This window comes from Nyctereutes procyonoides, unplaced genomic scaffold (genome assembly GCF_905146905.1).
Source record: "Nyctereutes procyonoides isolate TBG_1078 unplaced genomic scaffold, NYPRO_anot_genome, whole genome shotgun sequence".
Classification (NCBI taxonomy): Eukaryota; Metazoa; Chordata; class Mammalia; order Carnivora; family Canidae; genus Nyctereutes; species Nyctereutes procyonoides.
The window spans coordinates 20,233,971-20,260,129 of record NW_026575126.1 but is presented as its reverse complement, the minus strand read 5'-3'; the positions used below and the strand labels follow the sequence as shown (position 1 = coordinate 20,260,129).

General features: G+C 34.8%; 1 protein-coding gene across 1 annotated transcript in view; it reads left to right on the top strand.

The window, feature by feature from the left end:
• The first annotated feature begins 347 nt into the window (after window positions 1–347).
• HFM1 (helicase for meiosis 1) overlaps window positions 348–26,159 on the top strand; it is a 94,107-nt gene continuing 68,295 nt past the window's right edge. Inside the window, exons 1-10 of the mRNA XM_055340597.1 lie at window positions 348–418; window positions 3,977–4,053; window positions 5,505–5,814; window positions 14,494–14,759; window positions 15,123–15,170; window positions 23,402–23,472; window positions 23,966–24,098; window positions 24,746–24,897; window positions 25,471–25,548; window positions 25,769–25,924. Of these exons, the coding sequence (XP_055196572.1) occupies window positions 348–418; window positions 3,977–4,053; window positions 5,505–5,814; window positions 14,494–14,759; window positions 15,123–15,170; window positions 23,402–23,472; window positions 23,966–24,098; window positions 24,746–24,897; window positions 25,471–25,548; window positions 25,769–25,924 (1,362 nt within the window). The remainder of the gene's footprint in view (window positions 419–3,976; window positions 4,054–5,504; window positions 5,815–14,493; window positions 14,760–15,122; window positions 15,171–23,401; window positions 23,473–23,965; window positions 24,099–24,745; window positions 24,898–25,470; window positions 25,549–25,768; window positions 25,925–26,159) is intronic.

The following is a 26,159-nucleotide window of genomic DNA, read 5'->3' as shown; positions in this document are numbered from 1 at the left end:
ATGAAAGAAAACACATTCTAAGCATTGGTGCAGTATGAAGAGAGGGGTGCAAATGTGAATATGCATGAATGAGTAGAGAACAGAAAATAATGTATTTGAATATTGAGGCACTTTGGAGGAAGCTGCAGAAGATACAGCTGGAAAGATAGTCTGGTTATCCTGGGAAATTAATAAATATACCTCATGTATTCAGAAATATTTTTGTACAGATCTGTAAAACTAAGAACAGATCTGTAAAACTAAGTTCTGAATAACTAAGATATAAACTAAATATTAATATTAATAACAAAAATATAAACTACTTTTTCTATATTTTGGTAGATTTGTGACACAGTCCAGTTTTAACAATGCTGAAATCAAATGACTCCTTGTTTTCTTTGGATACTTTGTTTTTTGAAAAACCAGATGAAGCTGAAAAGTAAGTCTGCCTTAAAGGATAACATAGTATATTGTTTTAGAGATACTTGATTTTTGAGGAGTTTTAATTTTTTCTGGAAATATACAAATAAATGAGGGACCAATAGAATGATATTTCAGGTATATATTTGGTAAACATGGAATTCAGATATAAGGGAGTAACTGAAGTTTAACATCTTAAATATTGTAACTTAAGAAATAGAGTAGATTCTTGTCTATTTTGCTTTCATTTGTTTGCATTTCTGGTTTGTTCCAATTATTTTTGGCAAAGGTAAAGACTTGAAGTAATGGTCAAATAGTAGTCCTGGACAAATAGTGATGGCACCTTTTGAAAACAGAATGGGCAGTGTGCCAAAAGCCAAATATGATGGGCAAATTCATTGTAGGCAGGAAGTAGGGGTGGAAATAAAGATGTGGTGCCGAAGGAAATAAGAACAGAGAATAGTCTGTAAAATACAGGTTTTTATGGATTTTCACATGTAAATTGTTCTCACTTCTAAGTTTTCTATGTATTCTATTGTATTATCTTTTTTTTTTTTTAAGATTTTATTTTTGAGTAATCTCTATACCAGTGTGGGGCTAGAACTCACAGGATCAAGAGTTGCATGTTTCACTAAGCCAGCCATGCAACCCTGTGTTATCTTTTTTTTTTAAATAAAGAAGCATTGAGTATTTATTGCTTCATTAATTTTTTTCATTTATTCAAATATTAACTCAAATATTGATTGCTAAAAGGGATATAAGAAGGATGAGACAGACTTGTACTTCAAAAGAACTTAAAATCTATTTGAGGAGATTAGCATACATATGGAAATGTCATCAATAAATAACATGACTATAATTCATTCAGATTTGGATGCTTTGAGACTGAAAGAGTGCATCCAATTTGCACAACAGGTGTTAATCAGGCCTGGGCTGGGCAAAATGCAAAATATATTTGTCTTTCTAACAACACAGAGTCAAAAAAGGTGCGAAGGAAATATTAGCCTATATTCACACAATGAAATTTCAGATTTGGAGGGAGTACAGACTGATTGGGTTAGGCTCTATGGTAATGGGGAGACACTTCGCGAGACCTTGAAGGATTTGGTAATTCTAAAAAAGCAGAGAAGAGGAGGCCACTTGAAGGCAGAATTTAACAGCAAGAAAAAAGATTGGAGGTGGGACAATTTGCAATACTTTTAGGAGAGAGTATATAGAGAAGTTTTCTGGAATAGAAGGTTCATAAAGGAGAAACAATTAGACATAAAGTTAGAAAAATAAACTGAGGATAGGTTGTGGTGGATGTTAAGGGCCAGAATAAGGATCTTGGACATGACTTTGTATGTGTTAAAAACCATGGAACTAAATCAATAAACATTTATTGACTAATATGCCTAATTATGTAAATACTTGCTAAGTATTATCGATGTGAATGGAACTAGAAATAAACCCTTAAGTGTTTATGATCTAGGAGTGGTATCAGACTGATCTATCATTAATCTTTCTATATGCCTATATATCTATATTAGACCTACATACAGATACACATAATATAAGAGAACTGTGATAAATATTATAGGTTCAAATAGTACTTAAGATGACGGAAGGATTTAAGCTTGATTTTGAATGAATGTAAGCTCTAGGGCCTTGGACAGTGGCTGGAACATAGTACTCAGTAAATAGCTATTGAATAGATTAATGAAAGAATGAAAGAGTTGAACTTCTATAGATAGATATGGGATAGGGTCATGTCCAGTGACAAGCAGAGTAAAGGAAATATTTTTGAACAAAGATGAGGGATAAAATGCATTATCTATTTGGTATACAAGTAGTTCACTTTGGCCTGGACTGTAAGTTCCCTAGTGTAGGAGAGTTAAAATTGTAAGGTAGCCTAAGGCCATTTGGACGTTTGGCATTCTTTGGAAACCACTGAAGTATTTTGAATGGAATCTAATTATAATGAAAACAATTCTAAATTAATGTGATAGCGATGTGTAAAATATATTAGTGAAATCTGGAGGCAATGAGGCCAGTTAGGACACTTGTTCTTAACCATACATAAATTGATTAGAGCTTTGATTGGAATAGTGACAGTGGAAGTACAAGGAAAAAACAAATTCAAGAAGCATAAAGAAGATGCAGTAAGACCTGGCATATGTCTGGATATAGTAGGTAAAAGATTATGCTATAATTTGGATTCTGGATGGGTAAGGGAATGATGACACCTCTAGAAAATAGGAAAATTATAAGGCAGATTTGATTTTATGGGGAGACTGGATAGTAGAATTAGATGTGTGCTTTTTGTGTATTGTTAATACCTTTCTTAGATTTTCTAGAATTTAGGTATATACCAGACACGGGATGCCCAGTGATTGGTCTGCAATAAAAACCCTGGGCACTGAGTATCTAATGAGCCCCCTCATTGACAACACTTCATACATGTTGTTACAACTTGTTCCTGAGGGAATTAAAGATGTCCTGTGTTACTGTACTGGGAGAGGGCCTTTGGAAGCTTGTTCTTGGTTTCCCCTGAACTTTGCCTTATTATCATGAGTAGGATGATATGTTGAGTCCTTTGAATTAGTCCAGGGAATCATTGGCTCTGGGGTAATCTTGGGGCCCCTCTGACAGTCCTAAATTTCAAATGCTTTGGCCTATTATCACACAGTCTGTCAGAACATTGTTAGATAACATGTTGTAGATTTTTTATTTGGAAAACATAGCTAAAGTAGCTATGCATTATTTGCTATGAAAGGCAGTAAAGTAAAAGACTGGCTCTCACTTTTAAGAGCTTAAAATCCTAAATGAAGAGAGTAAAAAACAAATTATAAAATCCTTGTTGCATGGCATAAACAGTGTATGTGGTGCTCTTCTCAAATATATTTCCTATCACTTAATACTTATCTTTTTGTTCTAATGAAGGGCAAATCAATGTTTTTTGAAAAGGAAACATTAAAACATTATATGTTAATAGGATCACAGCTGAAAGATAAGGAGAGGTAGTAGTTCACAATGCCAACAAGGTGCCAAAAATCTCAACAACTATAGGTTTACAAAGTGATTGTCAGTTTCAACTGGTTTCTTGGATTTTCTGTGGTTTATAGGTGGTTCTGGATCAAGACTTTTTGGGTTAGCACAGTAATTTGTAATGTTTTAGGAATACTCTAGAATACCAGTAGTAGTGTCATTTACACACTGATGACCCATGATTAGTTGTGAGGTGTGTCATAAGTAACTTGTTACTTGTGATAGGATACTAATGTTTCAGAATGATTTACTACTTTGTTTTTAATATGGAGTAGATTTAAGATTCTTGTCACAAGCGTTTGAATTGGAGAAAAAGAGATGGAGTTATAGTCAATATTTAGATAGCATATCTCACATAGCAGTGTTATTAATCCTATGACACACAAGGGAAAAGATTGAGAACACTGCTGTGTATAGAGATACATCAAATTCACCATAGAAAATTAATTTATAGGATGTTTATCTAGGAGTCTATAATTGAGTAATGTTTAATTAATAATTTCTGATGTAACTTTATTAACATATCTTCATACCTTTATATTTTGTATAGCTATCCAGACAATGAAAAATCATTGGATTGGTTTCTCCCACCTGTTCCACTGATTTCAGAAAGTCATAAACTGTTAGGTAAACCATCACATATTTGTTATGAAGTTATTAAACCCATGCAACTTATGTCAATGTAAAAAATCTAGTAACACATTAAAGTATTAATTCCTTTATTTTAATGGAATAAAATGATAGAGACTTATTTTGTTCAAAATAGTGCTCACCGAATCTAAAAATCTAAAACATTTTCCTTTCTATACATATATACACATATATATGCATATTAAATGTATACAGTACACTATCACACACATGTTCTATTGTATGAATTTGTTTCCTCTTACTATTAAAATTGTTGGTCCCATTTAGTTTTTGTCTTGCCTTTTACTAAAGGTAGGATCCTCTCTGGCTTATGAAAACCACGTTCCTGAAAAAAACAAGATGTGGAATATTATATATAGTTTGGTACCATTTTTATAAAGTTAAAGACAAGCAAGCACATTCAAACAATATATGTGATCTTATGTGGTATTATTATTTTTTAAATATTTTATTTATTTGTTCATGAGAAACACACGAGAGAGAGAGAGAGAGAGAGAGAGAGAGAGAGAGAGAGCAGAGACACAGGCAGAGGGAGAAGCAGGCTCCATGCAGGGAGCCTGACCTGGGACTTGATCCCCGGTCTCCAGGATCACACCCTGGGCTGAAGATGGCGCTAAACTGCTGAGCCACCCGGGCTGCCCTTATTATGTGGTATTATTGATAACATTTTGATTTTTAAATTTGGTGGTAGTTCATTTATGTATATCTTAAACTTTGTAATTTGTATATATTATATACATGAAAATATACATTATTTATATCCCTATATGTACCAAATAATATATAGGTTACACAAGCTATATATACCATACACATAGATGATAAAGCAAATTTAAGCCCTAATAAGGCCTCCAGATTCCTCCCAACCTTTCAAAGATGCTTGTAAAGTCTCTGTAAAGAAACTTTAAAAATTTTGCCACCCTGATGAAATCATACCTTTATCTTGATTTTAGAAGCAGTATTACAAAATTAAAAGCATTGTATCATGTATTTTAATACTTAAATTCAGTAACATTTTGTTATGATTGGTCATTGTATTTCTGTGTGTAGATTGGCTATATAAATTTTCAGATCATCATAATTGTATAATTATATGTCATTTTTAGTAGATAAAATACTTAAAAGTATAATTATGGTTATTTCTGAGGGTCAGAAATTAAACCTATTTTATAATGTAGGTTTTATATAAATTTCAAATTTCAATAATCCTTGATTGAGTGCCCTTCAGTGATATGTCCAGTAGCAGTACCAATCATCTGTAGTTCAAAACCATATGTGATATTACAGATTCTCTTGTTATTGTATGAATAACTTTCATGTTTACCTCGTCAATTGTTTTGAAAATTTTTATTAAATTTTTTCATGGTCATTTTGAAAGTTTATTTTCGTGGAGAACATATATTAATTAATATATTCCATTTTTGTAGGTCAGGAAGAAAGGCCAAAAATGTTACCATCAAATTTAAAGATGACTAATGAAAACACAAATTATATTTCACCAACACAAAAATTCCAATTTGCCTTTTCTTCAAATAAATGTGAAACAGGTGATCTGAATTTAACAGAAGCAGGTAACCATAACTTAACACGTGTTCCTGGGAAGCTGACCTATGGTTCTCAGAAATACAAAAATCACATTGGCACCGAGATAGCACCTGAGAAAAATGTTTCAGGTAATACAAAATTAGTAAATTTTGCAGAAGATAAAGGAGAGAGCACATCAGCCTTCCGAAAAAGGTAATTAATTAAATGAAACACTGAAGACTCAGTAATAAAGGTGGATATTTATGATATGTCCAAACGTATGAAGTATAATAGAATCTAAATGAGAAAAACAGCAACAACAAATAAGGTTTACTATATACCAGATGCTTTGTTAAATCTGGGATTCTAGTCATAGGTTCTTGCCTTTAGAGAGCTACAGCTTAATGGGGGAAAGACCGTAAATAATGAAAAATAATTGATTAAATACTTAATACTACAATAATTATTTTGATGAGGTATATGGTTATAACAAAGGTTCTTAAACTTTTTATTGTTGGGACCCTTTACACTTAAAAATTATTGAGGATTCCCAACAGTTTTTGTGTATGTGGTTATGTCTATCAATATTTAACTATATTAGAAATCAAAATTGAAAAAATTTAAAAGGTAAATGATGCTTTAGTAATATTAGAAAATTGTTTTGATACTATGAACTCTTTGAAAGGGTCTCAACCATTCTTTGAGAATCGCTGTTACAGCTCTGAAGCATCACGGAAGGCTTTCCTGAAGAAATAGTATTTAAACTTAGCCTTAAGGAAGAATAGGATTAAACTAAGGGCAAATAAAAGAGAATATTCCAGGCAGAAGGAATAGTATGTGCAAAAGATATATGGTAGCACAGAGCTTGACCTATTCTTAGAAAATTTCCTTTTGGGTAAAATTAGAATTCAGAGAGGTAAGGTTTAGAGGGAGCAAGTCATTCAGAGTCACATAGCCTGTGATAAACTTTGTGCTTTTTCTTAAGGCATTGTTTCTTCAACTGTGGCCTGTGGACCCACTCTATCAGAATCACCTGGAGTGCTTGTTAGAAATTTGGATTCCTGGGTCCTACCTTAGGCCTGTTGAATCACAGTCTAGCTGAAGGTGGGGAAGGGACCCAGGAATTGTCAACAGTTTTTCTGCATGATTGTTATGCACACTAAAGTTTGAAAGCAAGTGTTTTAAGGTCCTGCATTTTAACCAGAAGAATAAAATTAGTTTTTATTTTTTAATTTAAAGTCCACTTTGGGGATCCCTGGGTGGCGCAGCGGTTTGGCGCCTGCCTTTGGCCCAGGGCGCGATCCCGGAGACCCGGGATTGAATCCCACGTCAGGCTCCCGGTGCGTGGAGCCTGCTTCTCCCTCTGCCAGTGTCTCTGCCTCTCTCTCTCTCTGTCTCTCTGTGACTATCATAAATAAATAAAAAAAAGAATAAAGTCCACTTTGGCATTAGTATGATGAATCAGAAGGGAGCTAGAATATGTTGTGAAAGGTTACTTTAAGAAGGTTTATTTATTTATTTATTTATTTATTTATTTATTTACTTACTTACTTACTTACTTATTTTTTATTAATCTAGGTGAGAGAAAATGGGAGCCTGATGTTGACTGTGGTAGCAAGGATGAGAGAGTTCAGAGTGATTTAGGAGATAGAATCCCATAGGACCTAAATGATTATTAGATATGACCCCTGACTCCAAGTTATCTGACTTGAGCCCTAACAGTGAAGGATGGTAGTGCCCTTTCATAATATAGAAAACTATTAAAGAAGAACAGGTTTTGGGGATGGTGATGAGTACAGATTTGGACATGTTGAGTTTGAGGATCTATAAATTGTCCAAATAGAGAATTCCATGCATGGGTTTAAAGATTCAGAAGAGCTCTAGTTGATAGGTTTTGTTTTCTCTGTGACATAAGAAATGAGATCATTTGTGGAGTTGGAGGGAAAAAGTGGGAGTATTGAGCACGTATGAGAAGAGTGGAGGAGATTATGGAAAATGGGAAAGCAATCCAGTTAGAATAATGGTAGGATTGTTGGGCACTCTAAAGAGCCCAGTTGCTGTTGATGTCTATGAATTTTTTTTTGTAACATCTCTATTAAGATATAACTTGGGGCACGTGGGTGGCTCAGATAGTTAAGCATCTAACTCTTGGTTTTGGCTCTGGTCATGATCTCAGGGTTGTGAGATAGAGCCCTCCTTGCACAGCAGGGAGTCCGCTTGAGATTCTCTCCCTCTCCCTCCCCACTCTGTTCTTCCCCCTACTCATACTCTCTCAAACAAATAAAATCTTAAAGAGATATAACTCACATGAAAATTCACTCTTCTGAAGTAGACAGTTCATTGGTTTTTAGAATATTCACTGAGTTGGGTAATCATCACTACTATCTAATTTTAAAACATTTTCATCCCCCTCAAAGAAACTGTATTCATTATTGATCACTTCCCTTTCCAACTCCTCATTCTCCTCCTCCTCCCCAGCCCCTGGCAACCACTAATCTTTCTGTTTTTATGCATTTACGTATTCTAGACTTTCATGTAAGTAGAATTACAATGTCTGGCCTTTTGTGTCTGGCTTCTTTCACTTAGCATAATGTTTTCAAGGTTTATCCATATTACGTCATGTATCAATACTTCATTCTTTTTATGGTCAAGTAATATTCCATTGAGTGGACAATACAACATTTTGTTTATCCATCTATCAATTCTTGGGCATCTGGATTGCTTTTACTTTTTGGCTATTACTAATAATGTTGCTCTGAACATTCATGTACAAGTTTTTGTATGAATTTATTTTTTTAATTCTTTTGGATTTATACCTAGAACTGAAATTGCTGGGTCATATGGTAACTATATACTTAGCTTTTTTGAGAAACTGCTCAATTATTTTCCAAAGTAACTGCATCAATTCACAACCCTACAAACAACATGTAAGGGTTTCAATTTCTCTACATCCTTGTCAGCAGTTGTTATGTTTTTTCTTTTTTTTTTATTGTAGCCATTCCACTGGGTATGAAATGACATCTCATTGATTAGCATTTCCCTAATGACTTATGGTATTGGGCATCTTTTCATGTGATTATTGGCTATTTGTGTATTATTACCTTTGTAGTAATGTCTATTCAGATTCTTTGTCTGCTTTTTAAGTTGGGTTTTCTGTCTTTTTATTGTTGAGGTGTAAGAGTTCTTTATATATTCTGGATAAAATTCTTTTATCAGTTGTATGATTTGGTAATATTTTTCCTATTCTTTGTGTTGGTTTTCTTTCACTTTTTTGATAATGCCCTTAGCACTCCAAAAGTTTTAAATTTTGATGAGTCCAACTTATCTAATTTTTCTTTTGTTGCTTGGGCTTTTGGTGTCATATCCAAGAAACCATTGCTTAATCCAAGGTTGTATAAAGATTTACTACTACATTTTCTTTTAAGATTTTTATAGTTTTAGCTCTTACATTTAGGTCTGTAATCTTTTATTTATTTATTTATTTATTTATTTTTAAGATTTTATTTTTTCATGAGAGACAGAGAGAGAGAGAGGCAGAGACACAGACAGAGGAGAAGCAGGCTCCATGCAGGGAGCCTGATGTGGGACTTGATCCCAGGACTCCAGGATCATGCCCTGGGCCAAAGGCAGGCACCAAACCACTGAGCCACCCAGGGATACCCCATGTAATCTATTTTTTAAAAAGACTTTTTATGTTGATTTGTTTTAGAGAGAGAGAGAGAGAGGGAGAGAGAGAACATGAGCAGGGGGGAGGAGCAGAGGGAGAGGTATAAGCAGACTCCGTGCTGAACACAGAGCCTGACATGGGGCTTGATCCCAGGAGTATGAGACCATGACTTGAGTTGAAATCAAGTCAGATGCTCAACTTACTGAGCTACTCAGGACTATTTTAGAGCTTACTGAGCCCCTAGGTCTATTTTGAGTTAATTTTCATTGTGGTACAAGGTAGAAATCCAGCTTCATATTTTTTGCATGTCGATATTCTGTTGTTCTGGCACCATTTGTTGAAAAAACTATTCTTCCCCCATTGAATGTCATAGCACCTTAACTGAAAATCAGTTGACTGCAAATATAGGGTCTAGGGGAGGGTTTCTGACCCCAATCAATTCTCTGCATCTCCGATACTGATGGGTGTCCAACAATTCAATTCTGTATTCATACTACCTCCCGGAATTAGCATCACATCTTACAGGCTAAGGGCTCAATTCCATAAGACTGCCCCACTTCAGATGTCATTCACAGACAGGGTTCCAGGCTACCCAAATTTCTGCCTTGCAGAATACAAATTTAGGGGTTCCCATAACCCCCACATTAGGTTTAATAATTTTCTAGAATGACTTATATAACTGAGGAAAACACTATACTTATGTTTACCAAATCATTATAAAGGATACAATCCAAGAACAGCCAAATGGGAGAGATGCATAGAGCAAGTTATGGAGAAGGAGGGTGTGTAGAGCTTCAATGCCTCTTCAAGTATATCACCTTATGAGCACCTTAGTGTGTTTACAACCTTTAAAAAAAAAGATTTATTTATTTTAGGGAGAGAGCTCATGAGTGTACATGTGGGCTAGAGGGCGAGAAGTAGACTCCACACTGAGTGAGGCTGTATAAAGGTTTACTACTACGTTTTCTTCTAAGATTTTTATAGTTTTAGTCCTTACATTTATTTTTTTTAAGCTTGTATTTATTTTAGAGAGAAAGCAGGAGCAGGGGAAGGAGCAGAGGAAGAGGGACAAGCAGACTGCACTGAGCGTGGAGCTCAACTAGGGCTGGATCCCACAACCCTGACATTATGACCTGAGTCGAAATCAAGAGTTAGATGCTCTACTGCCTGAGCCATCCAGGAGCCTCTGTTTACTACCTTTGATGCTCTCTGAACCTCCCATCATTTAGGGGTTTTTCCTTTATGGTAGTTTCATTAGGTAGGCACCGTTGATTGAATCATTGGCCATTGGTGGGTGATTGAACCCAATCTCCATTCCTCTTTCTTCCTTGGATGTCACAGATGAGGCTGAAAGTTTAACCTTTTATAATTAGGGTTTATTTTTTTCTGGCAATTAACCCCCCCATCCTGAAGCTATGCAGGGGTCCTACAGGAGTAACTTCATTAGCATAAACTCGGGTAAGGTTGAAAGGAGTTTGTCATGAATAACAAAAGATGCTTTTTATCACTTCTATCACATGAAATTCCAAGGGAACTTGGAATTTATCACTTCTATCACATGAAATTCCAAGGGAATTCCCGTGCCAGGAACTAGAACAAGACCAAATGTATGTTTCCTATTATGCCAGTGAGGAAACTATCTACTAAATAAAGGTTTATTTCTGGACTCTCAATTCTATTCCATTGACTGATATGTCTTTCCTTATGCTTTACATAAGGACCTATCCCACAATGTCTTGATTGCTGCTGTAGCTTTTGTTGTGAAGTTTCAAATCGGAATGTGTGAATCCTCCAATTTTGTTCCTTTTTTCAGGATTTTCTTGGCTTTTCTGGGTTATTTGCATTTCCGTATGAATGTTACAATAAACTGGTCAATTTCTGCAAAGAAGCCAGCTGGGATTTTGATGGGGAACGTGTTGATTCTGTAGATCAACTTGAGCTTTACCATCTTAACATTAAGTCTCCTGGTTTGTGAACATGGAATATCATTACATTTGTTTAAATTTTCATTAATTTCTTTCAGTAATGTTGTGAGATTTTCAGTGGACAAGTCATACTTATTTTGTTAAGTTTATTCCTAAATACTTTATTCTTTTTGATGCTTTTATAAATGGACTTAATTTTTTTTTCAGATTGTACATTGCAAGTGTATAGACATCAATAATTGATTTTGGTATATTGATTTTATATCTGCAGTCTTGCTGCTGCTGCTGACTCTCAATTTTAATGTTCAGAGTGTTGAATCATCTACCAAAATGTTTTTTCCAGTAGTATTCCCCTGCCTGGCTGCAATTATTTTAAAGATTTTTAAATTTATTTTTTATGAGAGGGAGAGAGCACAAGCAGGGGGAGCTGTAGAGGGAGAGGGAGGAACAGGCTCCCCCCGCCCCCCCCACCCCCCTTGGCAGGAAGCCTGATGCAATGCAGGGCTTGATACCTGGACACCAGGATAATGACCTGAGCAGAAGGTAGATGCTCAACTGACAGCCACCCAGACACCCTGCAGTTATTTTTTTTTAATTTTTTTTATTTATGATAGTAACAGAGAGAGAGAGAGAGAGAGAGAGAGAGAGAGAGAGAGGGAGAGAGAGAGAGGGAGAAGCAGAGAGAGAAACAGGCTCCATGCACTGGGAGCCCGACGTGGGATTCGATCCCGGGTCTCCAGGATCGCGCCCTGGGCCAAAGGCAGGCGCCAAACCACTGCGCCACCCAGGGATCCCCATCCTGCAGTTATTTTTAAAAGTAGGTAGATTCATCTAGGATTTGAGGTTTTGCAAGATAAGTATGTTAAAAGGATAAAAGAGAATTGGAATTTAAAATATTAGTAAAAGAGTGGTAAAAAAGATAGGCCGTGGAATCTAAGTCCATTAAAGGTAGATGAGAAAAGAGAAGGGAAAGTAATTTGGGAGAAAATAAAGAGGTTCATTACAATAAGTTTGCTTTTTGACCTCATTGATACCTTGTGCGAACAAGCTAAAAAGATAAGAGGCTGTGGTCAGAGAATGATAGAATGATTGATTTGAGAGGAGGAGCAGTTCTGGATAATGACAGTATTTAAGATCAGAGAATAACAGGTGAATGAGATTGTTTGAAGGAGAAAGCCACTGGAGATGAGTGCCTAAGAAATGGAGAGGAGAGGATTTTGAATGTTTCATCTATGTGATTTTTTTTTCATCTCTGTGAATATTGAAGTAACATAGATGGTGACAGAATTTGGAAGTGAGAGGAAAAGATTATGTAGAGTGTCCAGACGTTGATATATGATATATGCCATGGGTTACAAGGTGGTATAACTAGTTATAGCACAGATACTTTTGTAAGAGAATGGAAGAATAATGATGTAGATTTGGGATGGAGAAGGCACAGAGTCTCATCCCTCAAGTGCACTTGGATATGGAAAAAATGAGCAGTTTCTACTTCAGTTTTTTAAGAAGCAAGAGTTATTTTTAGGGTGATGCAATATTTTTGTTAAGACCAGGAAGAAACTAACAGTCAGTGAAGAAGTTGAGGACATAGGGGAGTTACGGGAGTGGGAGTTCCAGAGGAACTAGGAAGAATCTGAGGTCCAGAGAATTTAGGTAACTAGCACATGGATGATGTCTTTATAGGTCACAAAACTTATTTCAAATTCTAAAGTCACACAGCTAGAAAGTAGAAGAGCTCTGGATTTAAACCCAGTTTTGTCTGTTTCCGAAATCCATGCTTTTAACTGATATGACAGCTTATAGCAAGGAGTCATCCTGTGGCATAAGTTGTTTTTCTTGTCCTCAATACCATTTTTTTTTCTCAATACCATTTTGTAATCAAATTCTACCATATTATCCAAAACTAACCATCTGCTTTTGATTTTTCAATCTTCAAAGATAGAACTGCTGGCATTGGAGGATGCAGCCCTACAGTTTGTTCTGAAGTGTATTTCTCATTCTATAGTGTTTTTAAAGATTCCTTCTTTCTTATCTGGAAACATGTTGTTGAAATTGATAGTAAAAATTATTCAGAAAGTCTTTTGTATTTGCACAATACTTGTTTGGATGTCATTTCTTATAGAATTCTGTAAGACTAATATCTTCTGTCATGTCCTACTTATTTTGTAAGTAATATTTTATAATACAACAAGTATTGTATTAGGAGCTCTTTTTTAAAAAAATTATTTTTTGAGATAGAAAGAAAGCCCACATGTGCACAAGAGGGGGTGGGAAAGGGCAGAGAGAGGGAGAGAGAATCTTTGTTTTTTTTTTAAAGATTTTATTTATTTATTCATGAGAGACACAGAGAGAAAGGCAGAGACGCAGGCAGAGGGAGAAGCAGGCTCCATGCAGGGAGCCCAATGTGGGACTCAATCCCGGGACTCCAGGATCAGGCCTTGGGCCGAAGGCAGGTGCCAAACCGCTGAGCCACCCAGGGATCCCGGAGAGAGAGATTCTTAACCAAGCTCCATACCCTATGTGGGACTTGATCCCAGAAGCCTGAGATCATGACCTGAGCTAAAATCAAGAGTTGGATGCTTAACCCACTGGGCCACCCAGGCACCCCTGTATTAGGAACTTTAATGGTCACTTCCTTAGGGCTTTGGTGAATAAATAAGTTTGATGGGTTGTCTTTTGATCAGTTGAATATAATAAATTGCAATCTTAAAGATGGCCCATGTTTTGTAAAGAAAATACTTCTTTGCAAAGTATTCTTCTTGATGCCTATACTTATTTAGTATTTTTAAAATTAAAATGATTAGTGGATAATGTTTGGGAAGTTGATGCTGTTACTGACAAGAAGCCACAATACCTGTCTACATGGGCCTCTCCACATGGTTGCCTGTGTATTCTTATGATGTAGTGGCTAGTTCTTCCAAGTGTGAATGATCCAAGAGAGTAAGCAAAAGTGTCAGTATCTTTTGTGACCTTCCCTTGGTAGTCACACACTTGTACTTCTGCAATACTCTGCTAGTCATGTGATTTTGACCTGACATGAAGTCCTAATTTGAAAAGGGTCTGAATAGCAGGAGACAGATATCCTTGGAGCTGTCTCAGGGGTTCTTATGTAAGGGATTTGAATTTCTGAAAAGTGATATAATTCAGTGGTAAATTTAGCAAGTCATATTTTAGGAGAAAGATTACATTTTATGTTTGAATAAACCATAATTTATGGGGCATTTTTAAAGGGGCCAATAGTTTTTCCCATTTCTAAGCAGCTGTTACAAGTACAAACATGTTTTGTTCTTTGTTTTGCAGATTATTTAAAATATCTGACAATATACATGAGGGTGTTTATTCTAATGACAGTACAAACTTGGAGTCTTCTGTTGGCTCAGTGAAAATTGTCCCAACAGAAATGAACAAAGGGGAATCATGGAAATGTAGCAATAGTAAGCAGAAACATCAATATTCAGACATTAATATGTTTACAGCAAGCAATGCTGTTTCAGCTTCTGAAATCAGAGAAGACATATTCAAAGGACCAACTTTTTCAGTTGCATCCCAACCTCATGAAGTTCAAGGTAATTCCTTGCTTTTTCAGTTGGTTTTATAATGGTACAAACTGGTCTGAATTTTTCAGCATTAAGGAAGAATAAAAAAATAATAAATTTGAATAGGTTATCTGTGTAAAATTTCTGCATTTCTGATCATATTGCATTTTACAACTATGATCTAGGGTGCCTGATCTAGGGTCAGTTGGTAGAGCAGGGTCATGAGTTCAAGCTCTGTTTTGGGTATGGGGCCTACTTAAAAATACAAAATGAAATAACTATGATCTAAAATTTAACTGTGCTCTTAATAAAAAAGTTATACTAGTTTTATTGAACCAGTTTGCATGGGAGAGATTAAAAAATACCTGTATAAATTTGTTGAATTTTTTTTAGGGATAACAGAAAATGATTTAGATTCTTTGAAGGCTGTCACAGAAATCCGTATCCTTTAAATTATTTTACTACAGCAGCTTTATGTTTGAAATAAAAATTTGTAAGCATATTATTCCACTGTGCCTTTTTTTTTTTTTTGGTTGACAAAGAAAAAGAAGGAAAAGTGAATCTTTTGAATCATGTAAGAGATCCAGTGTGTGTGATTGTCAGTGCTATTCAATGTGTGGTCTGCAGACTGGTGCCAGTTTGTGAATTGGTTGTTACCAGTTTGTGATAAGATAAGTACAGAAATAAGATTTGAATTATTGGCTGAATTCTGAGCATATTTACTTACAAACAGATACAGATAATTTCTTACACTTTGGGTAAGGATAGCATATTTGGATAAACATGGGTAGTGGAAATAAATGAGAATGGGACATTATGTGGATTGGGAATTTTTTTAAGATTTTTATTTATTTATTCATTATATATATATATATATATATATATATATATATATATAGAGAGAGAGAGAGAGAGAGAGAGAGAGAGAGAGAGAGAGAGGCACAGAGGCAGAGGGAGAAGCAGGCTCCATGCAAGGAAGCCTGACGTGGGACTCGATCCCAGGTTTCCAGGATCACGCCCTGGGCCGAGGATGGTGCTAAACCGCTGAGCCACCCGGGATGCCCGGATTGGGAATATTTTTACAAATCTAGGAATTTTTAAAAGAAATTTGCAGTTTATACCTATAATCTGATTTACATGTCTGGGCATTCCAATATAAATATTTTGAGTATGTATGTGTGTTTTGGAGGTAACATCCTCTTTGCTTTTTTGATGCCCTGTGTATGTCTATAACATAGTGTACTTACTGGTTTTTTATTATAATCCAGCAGCTATGACTATTATGTGACCATTTCCCTGTGACCTATGAACTCCTTGAAGGGAAGGGCCACTCCTTATTTATCTTCCTATCTCTGAAGACACTGAAAGGCAGGTAAAGGAAGCTGTTCTGGCAAAAGAGTCAAGCTGGGGGTAAAATAGTGTGGAATATGTTAGAAAGAACCAGCATCCCAGTTTAGCTGAAATAAGAGCTATGATTACAGGGGTAGTAGGAAATAATGTTTGATGATCCTAACATTAATATCTTAGGATCAGGCTATTTAATGCCATGGATTCCAAAGTCTGGAGGTTTTTTTAATTTATTAAGCAATGAGGAGAAATCATGCAGTATTTTTGAGCAGATCCAAGTTATATCATCAAAACCATGCTTTAGGAATGTGGAATTAATGACTCAAAGCTGGGGAAAGCTCTAGGCTCCACCAAAGTTATTGTCTAGTTGGCAAAACAGAAAATAAATTCCAAATATTGGGTAGCTTAGCTGGAGGAATCTAGGGAAGAGTGATTCTAATCCTGTGTACTCAGGGGACTGAGATAATTCTGAGGTATGGTTAGAAGATATTTACCTGAGCAATCATGAAAATTTGCCTCCAGTGCAGATAACTGAACTAAGTTAGAATGGAAGGAGAGAACAATAAAGGGCTATAGATGATGATATCATAACTTCAGATATAATCAGCTTTTAGTGCTTCTCTTCAGCATGGTGTCTCAATTTTGCTGTATTTTCTTCTCTCTGGTAATCTAAATACAGTTGGAACATAGGAAATAGGTTAGCCTTAACCAGTTAAAAGTTATTTTCATTATCTGTGTGATGAGAAAGGCTTCTTATCCCTTACTGGAACTTGCCGTAATATGACAGTAACTTTTGAAGAGTTTTAAATATTTTCATGCTATATTAGCACAGCTGAAATGGTTCTATTGTTTAGGTCTCTGTTAGTTAAGACTATTGCCTACTCTTGTGTGCATTGATTTATTGTCCAAAATGTTCATTTGCTGTCAAACTCACAGAACTGCTGCTCTTTATTATTTCTAAGTCTGTATTTAAAGTGGAAGACTAGGAGCGCCTGGGTGGCTCAATTGGTTAAGCATATTTTTGGGTCATGATCTTAGGTCCTGAGGTCTAGTCGTCACTTAGGACTCCCTGCTCAGCGGGGAGTCTGCTTCTCCCTCTGCCCCTCCCTGTTGCTTGTGCTCTCTCTCAAATAAAAAAATAAAAATTTAAAAAAGAAGTAAATAAAGTGGAAGATTAAATACTTTTCATGATAATTTGAGAGTTTTGGAATTACTTGGACACAACATATATTCTGATTCTTTTATGGTATTTTACTATATTTGAATCCTCAGGATACTAGAAGCTTGGTCAGTTTGATTTTGCTATAGTAGTCTTGTCATTTTCAATTCTACAGACATTTTCCTACCTGTTATAACATATAATTGCAGTGACACTGCTGAGAGTTTGTTGAATGAAAGGAAAAACTTGATATCAAGTGTTTATAGTGATGATAAATGATGTTAGTAGTTGAGTTTTCTCATGAGCTGGAAAACTAATTCTACATCTACTCTGAATCAAAGATTCATTTTTGTGAATGTAAATTGATGTGGAACTAGCTAATGAGACAAAAACCAGCATGATGGCTCACTTGCGGGCTTGTTACAAATAAATATTTTATAGGAAGAGACATATTTTGAAGGAAAAATGAGATTCTTTCAAAAGCTTGATGGATTGACAAACTCAAAATTACACTTTTGTTTTGGCACAAATATTCTGATACTCTGTACAACTGAAAGTAAAATGAAGATTTGTATATTATCTACTTGATTTAATAAATGCAAACATATTAATTGAGTGCTTACTGTGTGCTAGGCACTGTTCTAGGTACTTGGGATATGTCAGTTAAGGAAACAGACAATGAATCCTTGCCCTTGAGGAGTTAACATTCTTGGGTTAGGTATGGGGAAGAAGATAGATCTGAACAATTGTAACAGTGTATAAATAAGTCATATAGTATGTTAGAAGGCAATGAATAATATGGAAAATAAAAAAAGTGGAGCAGAAGTAAGGGATATTAAATTGGGGATGCTATAATTGGGGGCTCAGGTTTAGAATTAAGTAGAGTAATTTGGGTAGGTCTTCTTGAAAAGAGATGTAAGCAATTGAAGGAAGTGAAGGAAATGAGGGAAGCAGTCTAGGCAGAGGGAAGGCTTTACAGCAGGAACATGGCCAGTGTTTTTGAAGAACAGAAAAGAGGCCGATATAGCTAGAGGATATTAGTCAGAGGCAAGATTAGTGGGACCTGAGGTCAGAATCACAAAAATGTAGGGGGAGAGGCAAGATCATGTAGGTCCTTGTAGCCATATGCTTTGAGACAAAGTAGGGAATTGTTCTCATTTAATTTTTTAACAAGATCACTTACTAAAGTCCATCAGTCTTTGTATATGTTCATACAAATGTAATTGCTTAAACAATTATGTATTTGAATTCTCAGATATATTGTTTTATGTTTCCTAATAGAATAAAATAACTTCCATTGTAAGAACTCATCTTCTTCTTTACAGCTTCCCATAGCTTTCCAAATCCAGTAATGTATTTTGTATATAGTGTTTAATAACTGTGGTTGATAATTGTGACTCAGACTAAGAAGAATACCATGTAAGTACAAATATTTCCTGAGCTGACAATGGACTCTCAGCTTGGAGAGGGGACAACTTATTCTTCATATATATTAATATTTTTGAGCTTTCTTATAGAGGAAGGACAGTTTAAGGTCTTATAGAGCCAATATGCTGATAATTGCAATTAAATCCACCACTTAGTACAACTAAATTATTGAAAACAAAGCATTTCAGGATTAGGTGACCAGAAACACACATCAGCTAATGAAACACAATCAACAGTTAAAATGTGAAATTTGGAACTTTAAAGAAGATATAAAAATCAAATGGCCTACTCAACATGAATAAAAAAATACTCTTCAAAAGATAAATTATACACTTAGTTTTGAAATACTGGCACATATGCAAGTTTCTACATCTTTTCCGTCAGATTTATTTATTTATTTTAAACATTTTATTTATTCATGAGAGACAGAGACGGAGAGGGAGAGAGAGAGAGAGAGGCAGAGACACAGGTAGAGGGAGAAGCAGGCTCCATGCAGGGAGCCCGACGTGGGACTCGATCCTAGGTCTCCAGGATCACGCCCCGGGTAGGCTCCATGCAGGGAACCCAATGTGGAACTTGATCCTAGAACTTCAGGATCATGCCCTGGGCCAAAGGCAGGCACTAAAACACTGAGCCACCTAGGGATCTACTCCATCAGATTTTATTGTCAAATTATAACCCTTGTATAAACCTTGTCTCCACATAGGGATTTTACAGATTTTTTCAGAATATGGAGTGTTACTGGGGACTGTGATAATTTCTGTTAATTTCTCTCCCCTCCTGGCTTTATTGAGGTATAATTGACAAATAAAATTTGAATGTACTATATCAGATGTACATGATAATTTGACGTACATATGCATTGCAATAAGTTGCCACCATTAAGTTAGTTTCCACTCTCCATCACCTCTCTTTCTCTTTCTAATTGATTTTGCATAATGTCCTTCAGGTTCATCCAATTTGTCAAAAAAAAAAAAAAAAGAAAGAAAGAAAGAAAAGAAAGGCAGAATTCCCTTCCATTTTTAAGGCAGAATAATATTTCAGTGTGTGTGTGTGTGTGTGTGTGTGTGTGTGTGTGTGTGTTTCACATTTCCTTTATCCGTTTGTCTCTTGACAGGCACTTAAGATTGTTTCCATACCTTGGTTATTGTGAATAATGCTTCAGTGAAACAAAGGATTATAGTCATTTGAGATACTGATTTTGTTTCCTATGAGTATATATCCCTAGGAGCACCTGGATGGCTCAGCCCATTTAGTAACTGACTCCTTATCTCAGCTCAGATCTTGATCTCAGAGTTGTGAATTCAAGCCCCACATTGAATATGTACCCAGAAGTGTAATTGCTAGATCATAACCTCCAGCTGTTTTCCATAATGGCTGTACCCCTTTACATTTCCTACCAACAGTGTCTAAGGGTTCCCTTTTCACCACATCCTCACCATATTTATCTTTTTTTTTGATAAATTCATATCCTACCAGATGTGAGGTAATATCTCATTGTGGTTTTAATTTGCATTTCTCAGATGATTAGTAACATTGAGCATCTTTTCATGTACTGTAGGCCATTTGTGTTTTCTTTGGAAAAATGTCTATTCAGGTCCTTTGCCCATTTTTAAATTGGATTATTTTGGACCACATATATAGACCCCCAACCTTTAAAGCTCCCACCCAGGGGATAAACCCCCCAAACACCCAACTCCATAAGCCAACAGGACTTGGATTTATGAGACCCAAAGGACTATAGCAAACAAACAGTTCTTACATGGGCACAGGAACAACCCCTCTTCCTCTGCAGGTATACATTGAGGCTCAATGCAGAGGGAGCAGCATGCCCAGACATGTAAATCAGATTATAGGTATAAACTGCAAATTTCTTTTCAAAAAATATTAGATTTGTAAAAATATTCCCAATCCACAGAGTGTCCCATAATTGGATTATTTGGGGGGTTTTTGGTTATTGAGTTGTATGAGTTCCTTGGATATTTTGGATATTAAAGTGTGATGCCTCTGGATTTGTTGTTCTTAAGATTGCTTTGGCTATTTGGGGTCTTCTGTAGCTCCATATGAATTTTAGGATTGTTTTTCATATTTCTCTGAAAAATGCAGTTGGAATTTTGATAAGGATTACATTGAATCTGTAAATTTCTTTGGCAGTTTACAATTTAGCGATATCGATTCTTGAATCCTTAAACATGGAATATCTTTCCATTTTTTTGTGTCTTCAATTTCTTTTATCAGTGCCTTATAGTTATTGGTTAAATTTACTTGTTAGCATTTTATTTTTAATGCTACATTGGATGGTTAACTTTATTCCTTGGTATTTTATTTTTTGATGCTATTGTAAATGAGATGGTTTTCTTCATTTCTTTTTTTGGTATTTTGTTGTTAGTGTATGGAAATGCAGCTGATTTTTGTATATTAATTTTGTGTCCTGCAACTTTACTGAATTTGCATATTAGTTCTAACAGTTTTTTGGTGAAGTATTAGGATTTTCTATATATAATATGTCGTCTATGGATAGAGACTTTTATTTCTTCTTTTTCAGTTTGGGTACCTTTTATATCTCTTTCTAGCCTAATTGCTGTGGTTAGGATTTCCACTAATAGTTGAATAAAAGTGGTGGAAGTGGACATACTTGTTCCTAATCTTAGACAGAAATGTTCAGCTTTTTGCCATTGAATATGATGTAAGCTATGAACTTGTCATATATGGCCTTTATTATATTGAGGTACATTCCTTTTTAACCCAGTTTCTGGACAGTTTTTATCATGAAAAGATATTGTATTTGTCAAATGCTTTTTCTGCATCTAATGAGATGATCATATGGTTTTTATCTTTAACCTTTTTTTAAAATAAGCTCTGTGCCCATTGTGGGGCTTGAACTCATGACCCTAATATCAGGAGTCTCATGCTCTACTGACTGAGCAAGCCAGGCACCCCTAATCTTTAACTTTTTAACGTGAGAGTATCATGTTGATTGATTTGCGGGTGTTGAACCATCTTTATATTCCAGAAATAAATTCCATTTGATCATAAGTGTATGACTGTTTTAATGTACTGTTGAGTTTAGTTTGCTAATATTTTGTAGAGCATTTTTGCATCTGTGTTCATTAGTGATACTGTCCTGTAATCTTCTTTTCTTGTAGCATTCTTATCTGGTTTTGGTATCAGTTTAAAATAAATCCCTTAAGTCATCTTCATTTTTTTTTTAAATTCTTTTTTCATTTTGTTCCTCTGACAGGATTAAGTCCATTGCCCTATCTTTAAGTTCAGTGGTCCTTTCTTCTGTTTGATTTGTCTGATGCTGAATCCCTCTATTGAGTTTTTCAGTTCATTTATTATAGTCATTAGCTCTATGATTTCTGTTTGGTACATTTTTATAACTTGTATGACTTTGTTGAAATTCTTTTTTTTATAAATTTTTATTTATTTATGATAGAGAGAGAGAGAGAGAGAGAGAGAGAGAGAGAGGCAGAGGGAGAAGCAGGCTCCATGCACTGGGAGCCCGATATGGGATTCGATCCCGGGTCTCCAGGATCGCGCCCTGGGCCAAAGGCAGGCGGCAAACTGCTGCGCCACCCAGGGATCCCCTTTGTTGAAATTCTTACTTTGTTTATGCATTGCTTTCCTGACCTTAAGGAGCATCTTTATGCATTATTTAAAAATATTTGGTAAATTAAATCACTTACCTCTATTTCATTTAGTTTGGTTTCTGGAGATTTATCCTGTTTTTTGTTTGAAACATATTCCCATTTCTTAATTTTTTTTAACCCTCTGTTCTGGTTCCAGACATTAGATAAAACATCCACCTCTCCCAGTCTTGACAGACTGGTCTTGTATAGGAGATGAGCCTCATCAGTTAACCTAGCCCAAGATCCTAGTTTTCTTTAAAACCTTTCTGACTGCCTAACTCACTGTCTTAGTTCTTAGTTGCTTCTAATAGTTGTGCCAAAACTTATCAATGTCCAAAAGGAGAGGGTTGTAATCAGCACCTAGGTGCAGGCTAATTAGAAGCCAGAACCTGAGATAGCAGCTGAGAAAGTATGAAGTGAAATCCTTTCCAGGTAGAAACTGGAGATGAACATTTTTTGCTGCTCCCTCTGCATTGAGCCTGAATGTATACCTGCAAAGGTAGAGGGGTTGTTCCTGCGCCCATGTAAGAACTGTTTGTTTGCTATAGTCCTTTGGGTCTCATAAATGCAAGCCGTGTTGGCTTATGGAGTTGGGTGTTTGGGGGGTTTATCCCCCGGGTGGGAGCTTTAAAGGTTGGGGCTCTAGATATGTGGTCCAAAATCTTTGCTCCTCAGGGAGAAGCTGGGAGTTGGGAGTTCCTTCTTAATTGTATGATGCTGTGCCAAGGATGGGATTTAGGGTAACAGTTGTCTCAGTCTTTCTTACCCATTTCATTGGGAATATTTTCATTTACCCAATGTGTAGGAGTCAGTGAATTTCTGGATTTTTCTCAGAATTGCTCCTTGTATAGTTGTATTTTTGGTGCATCTGTGGGAGGAGGGAAAGTTCAGGAGCTTCTTATATTGCCACATTGGTCTGTCTCTCTATTAATTCCTTTCTTGTGATGTTAAAACAGCAAGTATTAAAGCCTCATCATTAAGTATTATCACAGTTAATATTAATTAATTGAATTTTTAAATTAAAAGTAACCAAAAATACATAAATTAATTAAAAGTAACCAATTCTTAAAATTGTGAAATATTTGACTCCTTAATGCTATTCTAAGCGGCAAAATTTAGAAGTATTTTCAAAGAATTCCCATATTTCAACTATATACAGTCCAAAGCCTTTGATGATGTAAGTATTTTATTATGATTTTTACTTATCTGCCTCTTCTAATTTGATTGTGTGTTCTCTAAGGGTAAGGACTAGATCACATTCATCTTTCTGTTTCCAATGCCACGTGCAGTGACTGGTACATTGTAGGAACTCAAAAAAATGTTTGCTAAATGAAATCATGTGTCTTTCATAGGTGGGCTTGTTTATATTTATTAGATTTATAAAATTTCTTTCAAAGCTAAATAAATTATTATTTTCTTCTAGCCTAACAATTTACTTTCACAAATAAAGCAAAATGAAAAATTATTAGTAGTTTTTTTTTTTTTTTGAGGGTTGTGGATCCAAGCAAGGTTAGAATTTTAATAAGTTTAAAGGTAAAAATAATTTGAATTCTTCTTCCGGAGTCTTTCTTACATATTTTCTATGAGAAAATTGAGAGTGTGAATGAAAAATGCTATATATTCCATGATTTATTAAATTTTATTTAAAAAGTTTTTTTTTAATTTTTTAGCTTCTTTACACAGATAGGAATTTTGTGATTTGTGCTCCAACTGGTTCTGGGAAAACTGTGGTGTTTGAACTAGCTATAACAAGATTGTTAATGGAAGTACCATTGCCATGGTCAAACATAAAAATTGTTTATAGTAAGTATTTATATATTGTAAGAGTAATTAATTACAGTAATGCAAAAACATTGAGGCAAAGTAAGAAATTTGAATTCGAGCCATAGGAATTAATATTTGGTTCTCCATATATTTTTAATGAAGATCACATTTGCTTTTGTCTGTTATATTAAATTCAAAACACATTTTCCCTGAGTTGTAAATAAAAACTAGTATTTGAATTGAGAATTTGACTTTTACATGTTTATTTTTTAAAGGACAACAAGAAAAATAAATTCAAACATTTTGTAATTCTAAAAAATTTTCATGGGAACCTCTCCTCTCTTTTCTTAGGTATATATATTTTAAATTTTTCATCAAAGTAGTTTTTGTACATGGTTAAAAAATATATTATCACGAAAAGGCTTATAATGAAGATCAGTAATCTGCTTTACATCTCTGTGCTTTTAGTTATAATACCCTGAACATTTACTTCTTTTTCTATTTTTAGTTCAGTCCGGTGATTATATTTGTATCTCTAAGTAATATGCTTATATTAACTCTTTCAATTTATAAATATTAGGCAGTTCCTAGATGTATAGTTTTATCCTATTTTTATTAACCAGTGTTTGTGAAAGTAATTTTAAAGTTGTACTGACATTCAAAATAAATATCTTCTATTGTTATAGTGGCACCAATAAAAGCCCTGTGTAGTCAGCGTTTCGATGATTGGAAAGAAAAATTTGGACCAATAGGATTGAATTGTAAAGAACTCACTGGAGATACAGTAATGGATGACCTATTTGAGATCCAACATGCCCATATTATTATGACAACTCCAGTAGGTGTTATTTATACTCTATTATTTCCTTCATTCATTAGAAAATATCTTTCTCTTCACCAAGAATAAAAGTTAAAAGAAAATACAAAGTAGAAGAATGTATTTGCGATGTAAAAAACAAACATGAAAAACCTAGTGTTCAGGTTATATAAAGAGTATTTACTAATCAGTAAATAAAAGACAAATTACCAAATGGGAAACAGGCAAAAGACATGAACAGGCAATTCATTATTGAGAATAATTTGTAATCATACTTTTTGCTTGTACTCTTTTATCCAAGTTTTAATGTATTACAGAGCGAGGACCTTTGTAGGACTTAAAAAAGGTAATTAGACTATAATTTCGTATATTTTTGGTTAAACTTAAAAATAAATAGGGGTTTTGTTTTTGAAGCACTTGTAAGACTATCAGAATCCTTTAAAATGTTTTTAATCTTTAAATCTTTTTCAGGATACTTTTAAGACATGAATTAAAATATTGCCCATTGTTTATATCATGTTAAAATTTTTATTGATATCTTAATATTTATTATAATTTCCTACCATGTTAAACCAGTTGTATTTTTTTCTTTAGGAAAAATGGGATAGCATGACTAGGAAATGGAGAGACAACTCTTTGGTCCAGCTGGTTAGACTCTTTCTCATTGATGAGGTAGTGAACACATTACTTATTTCCAGAGATAAATGTAAAATGGTGATTAGAATGGATAGAAAGAAATGACATTTTCAACCAAACTGTGTCTTTGTTTTATCCCTTCAAGTGGAAAGGCTTATTTTCTTAAAGAATAATGTTAATATTATTATGGATTTTAATTGATTAAATAGTTTTTAATTTTTATAGCCAATCATTTTTTTCTTGATTTCTTACTTAGGTACATGTTGTAAAAGATGAAAATCGTGGACCAACTCTTGAAGTTGTAGTCAGCAGAATGAAAACTGTACAGTCTTTATCTCCTCCTTCAGAAAATAGCACAGTTATTCCAATGAGATTTGTAGCTGTGTCTGCAACAATTCCAAATGCTGAGGATGTAAGTTAGAATTTTAGTCTACCAGATTTTTTTATGACTGGTGAAATATTTTGTCATTTAATTCTAGAGGAAAGTGAGGATTTTTTTTTCCTGTAAATCCTATAACCAATTTAATAGGAAAGTATGTTGTAGAAAGTTCTGGTTAGATCTCATAGGTGTGGCAGTATTAGGTCTTAATATTTGGTTGATTTGGTTTAATGAAACGTTTTTGGTACAAGTGTGTTGTTTACTAGTA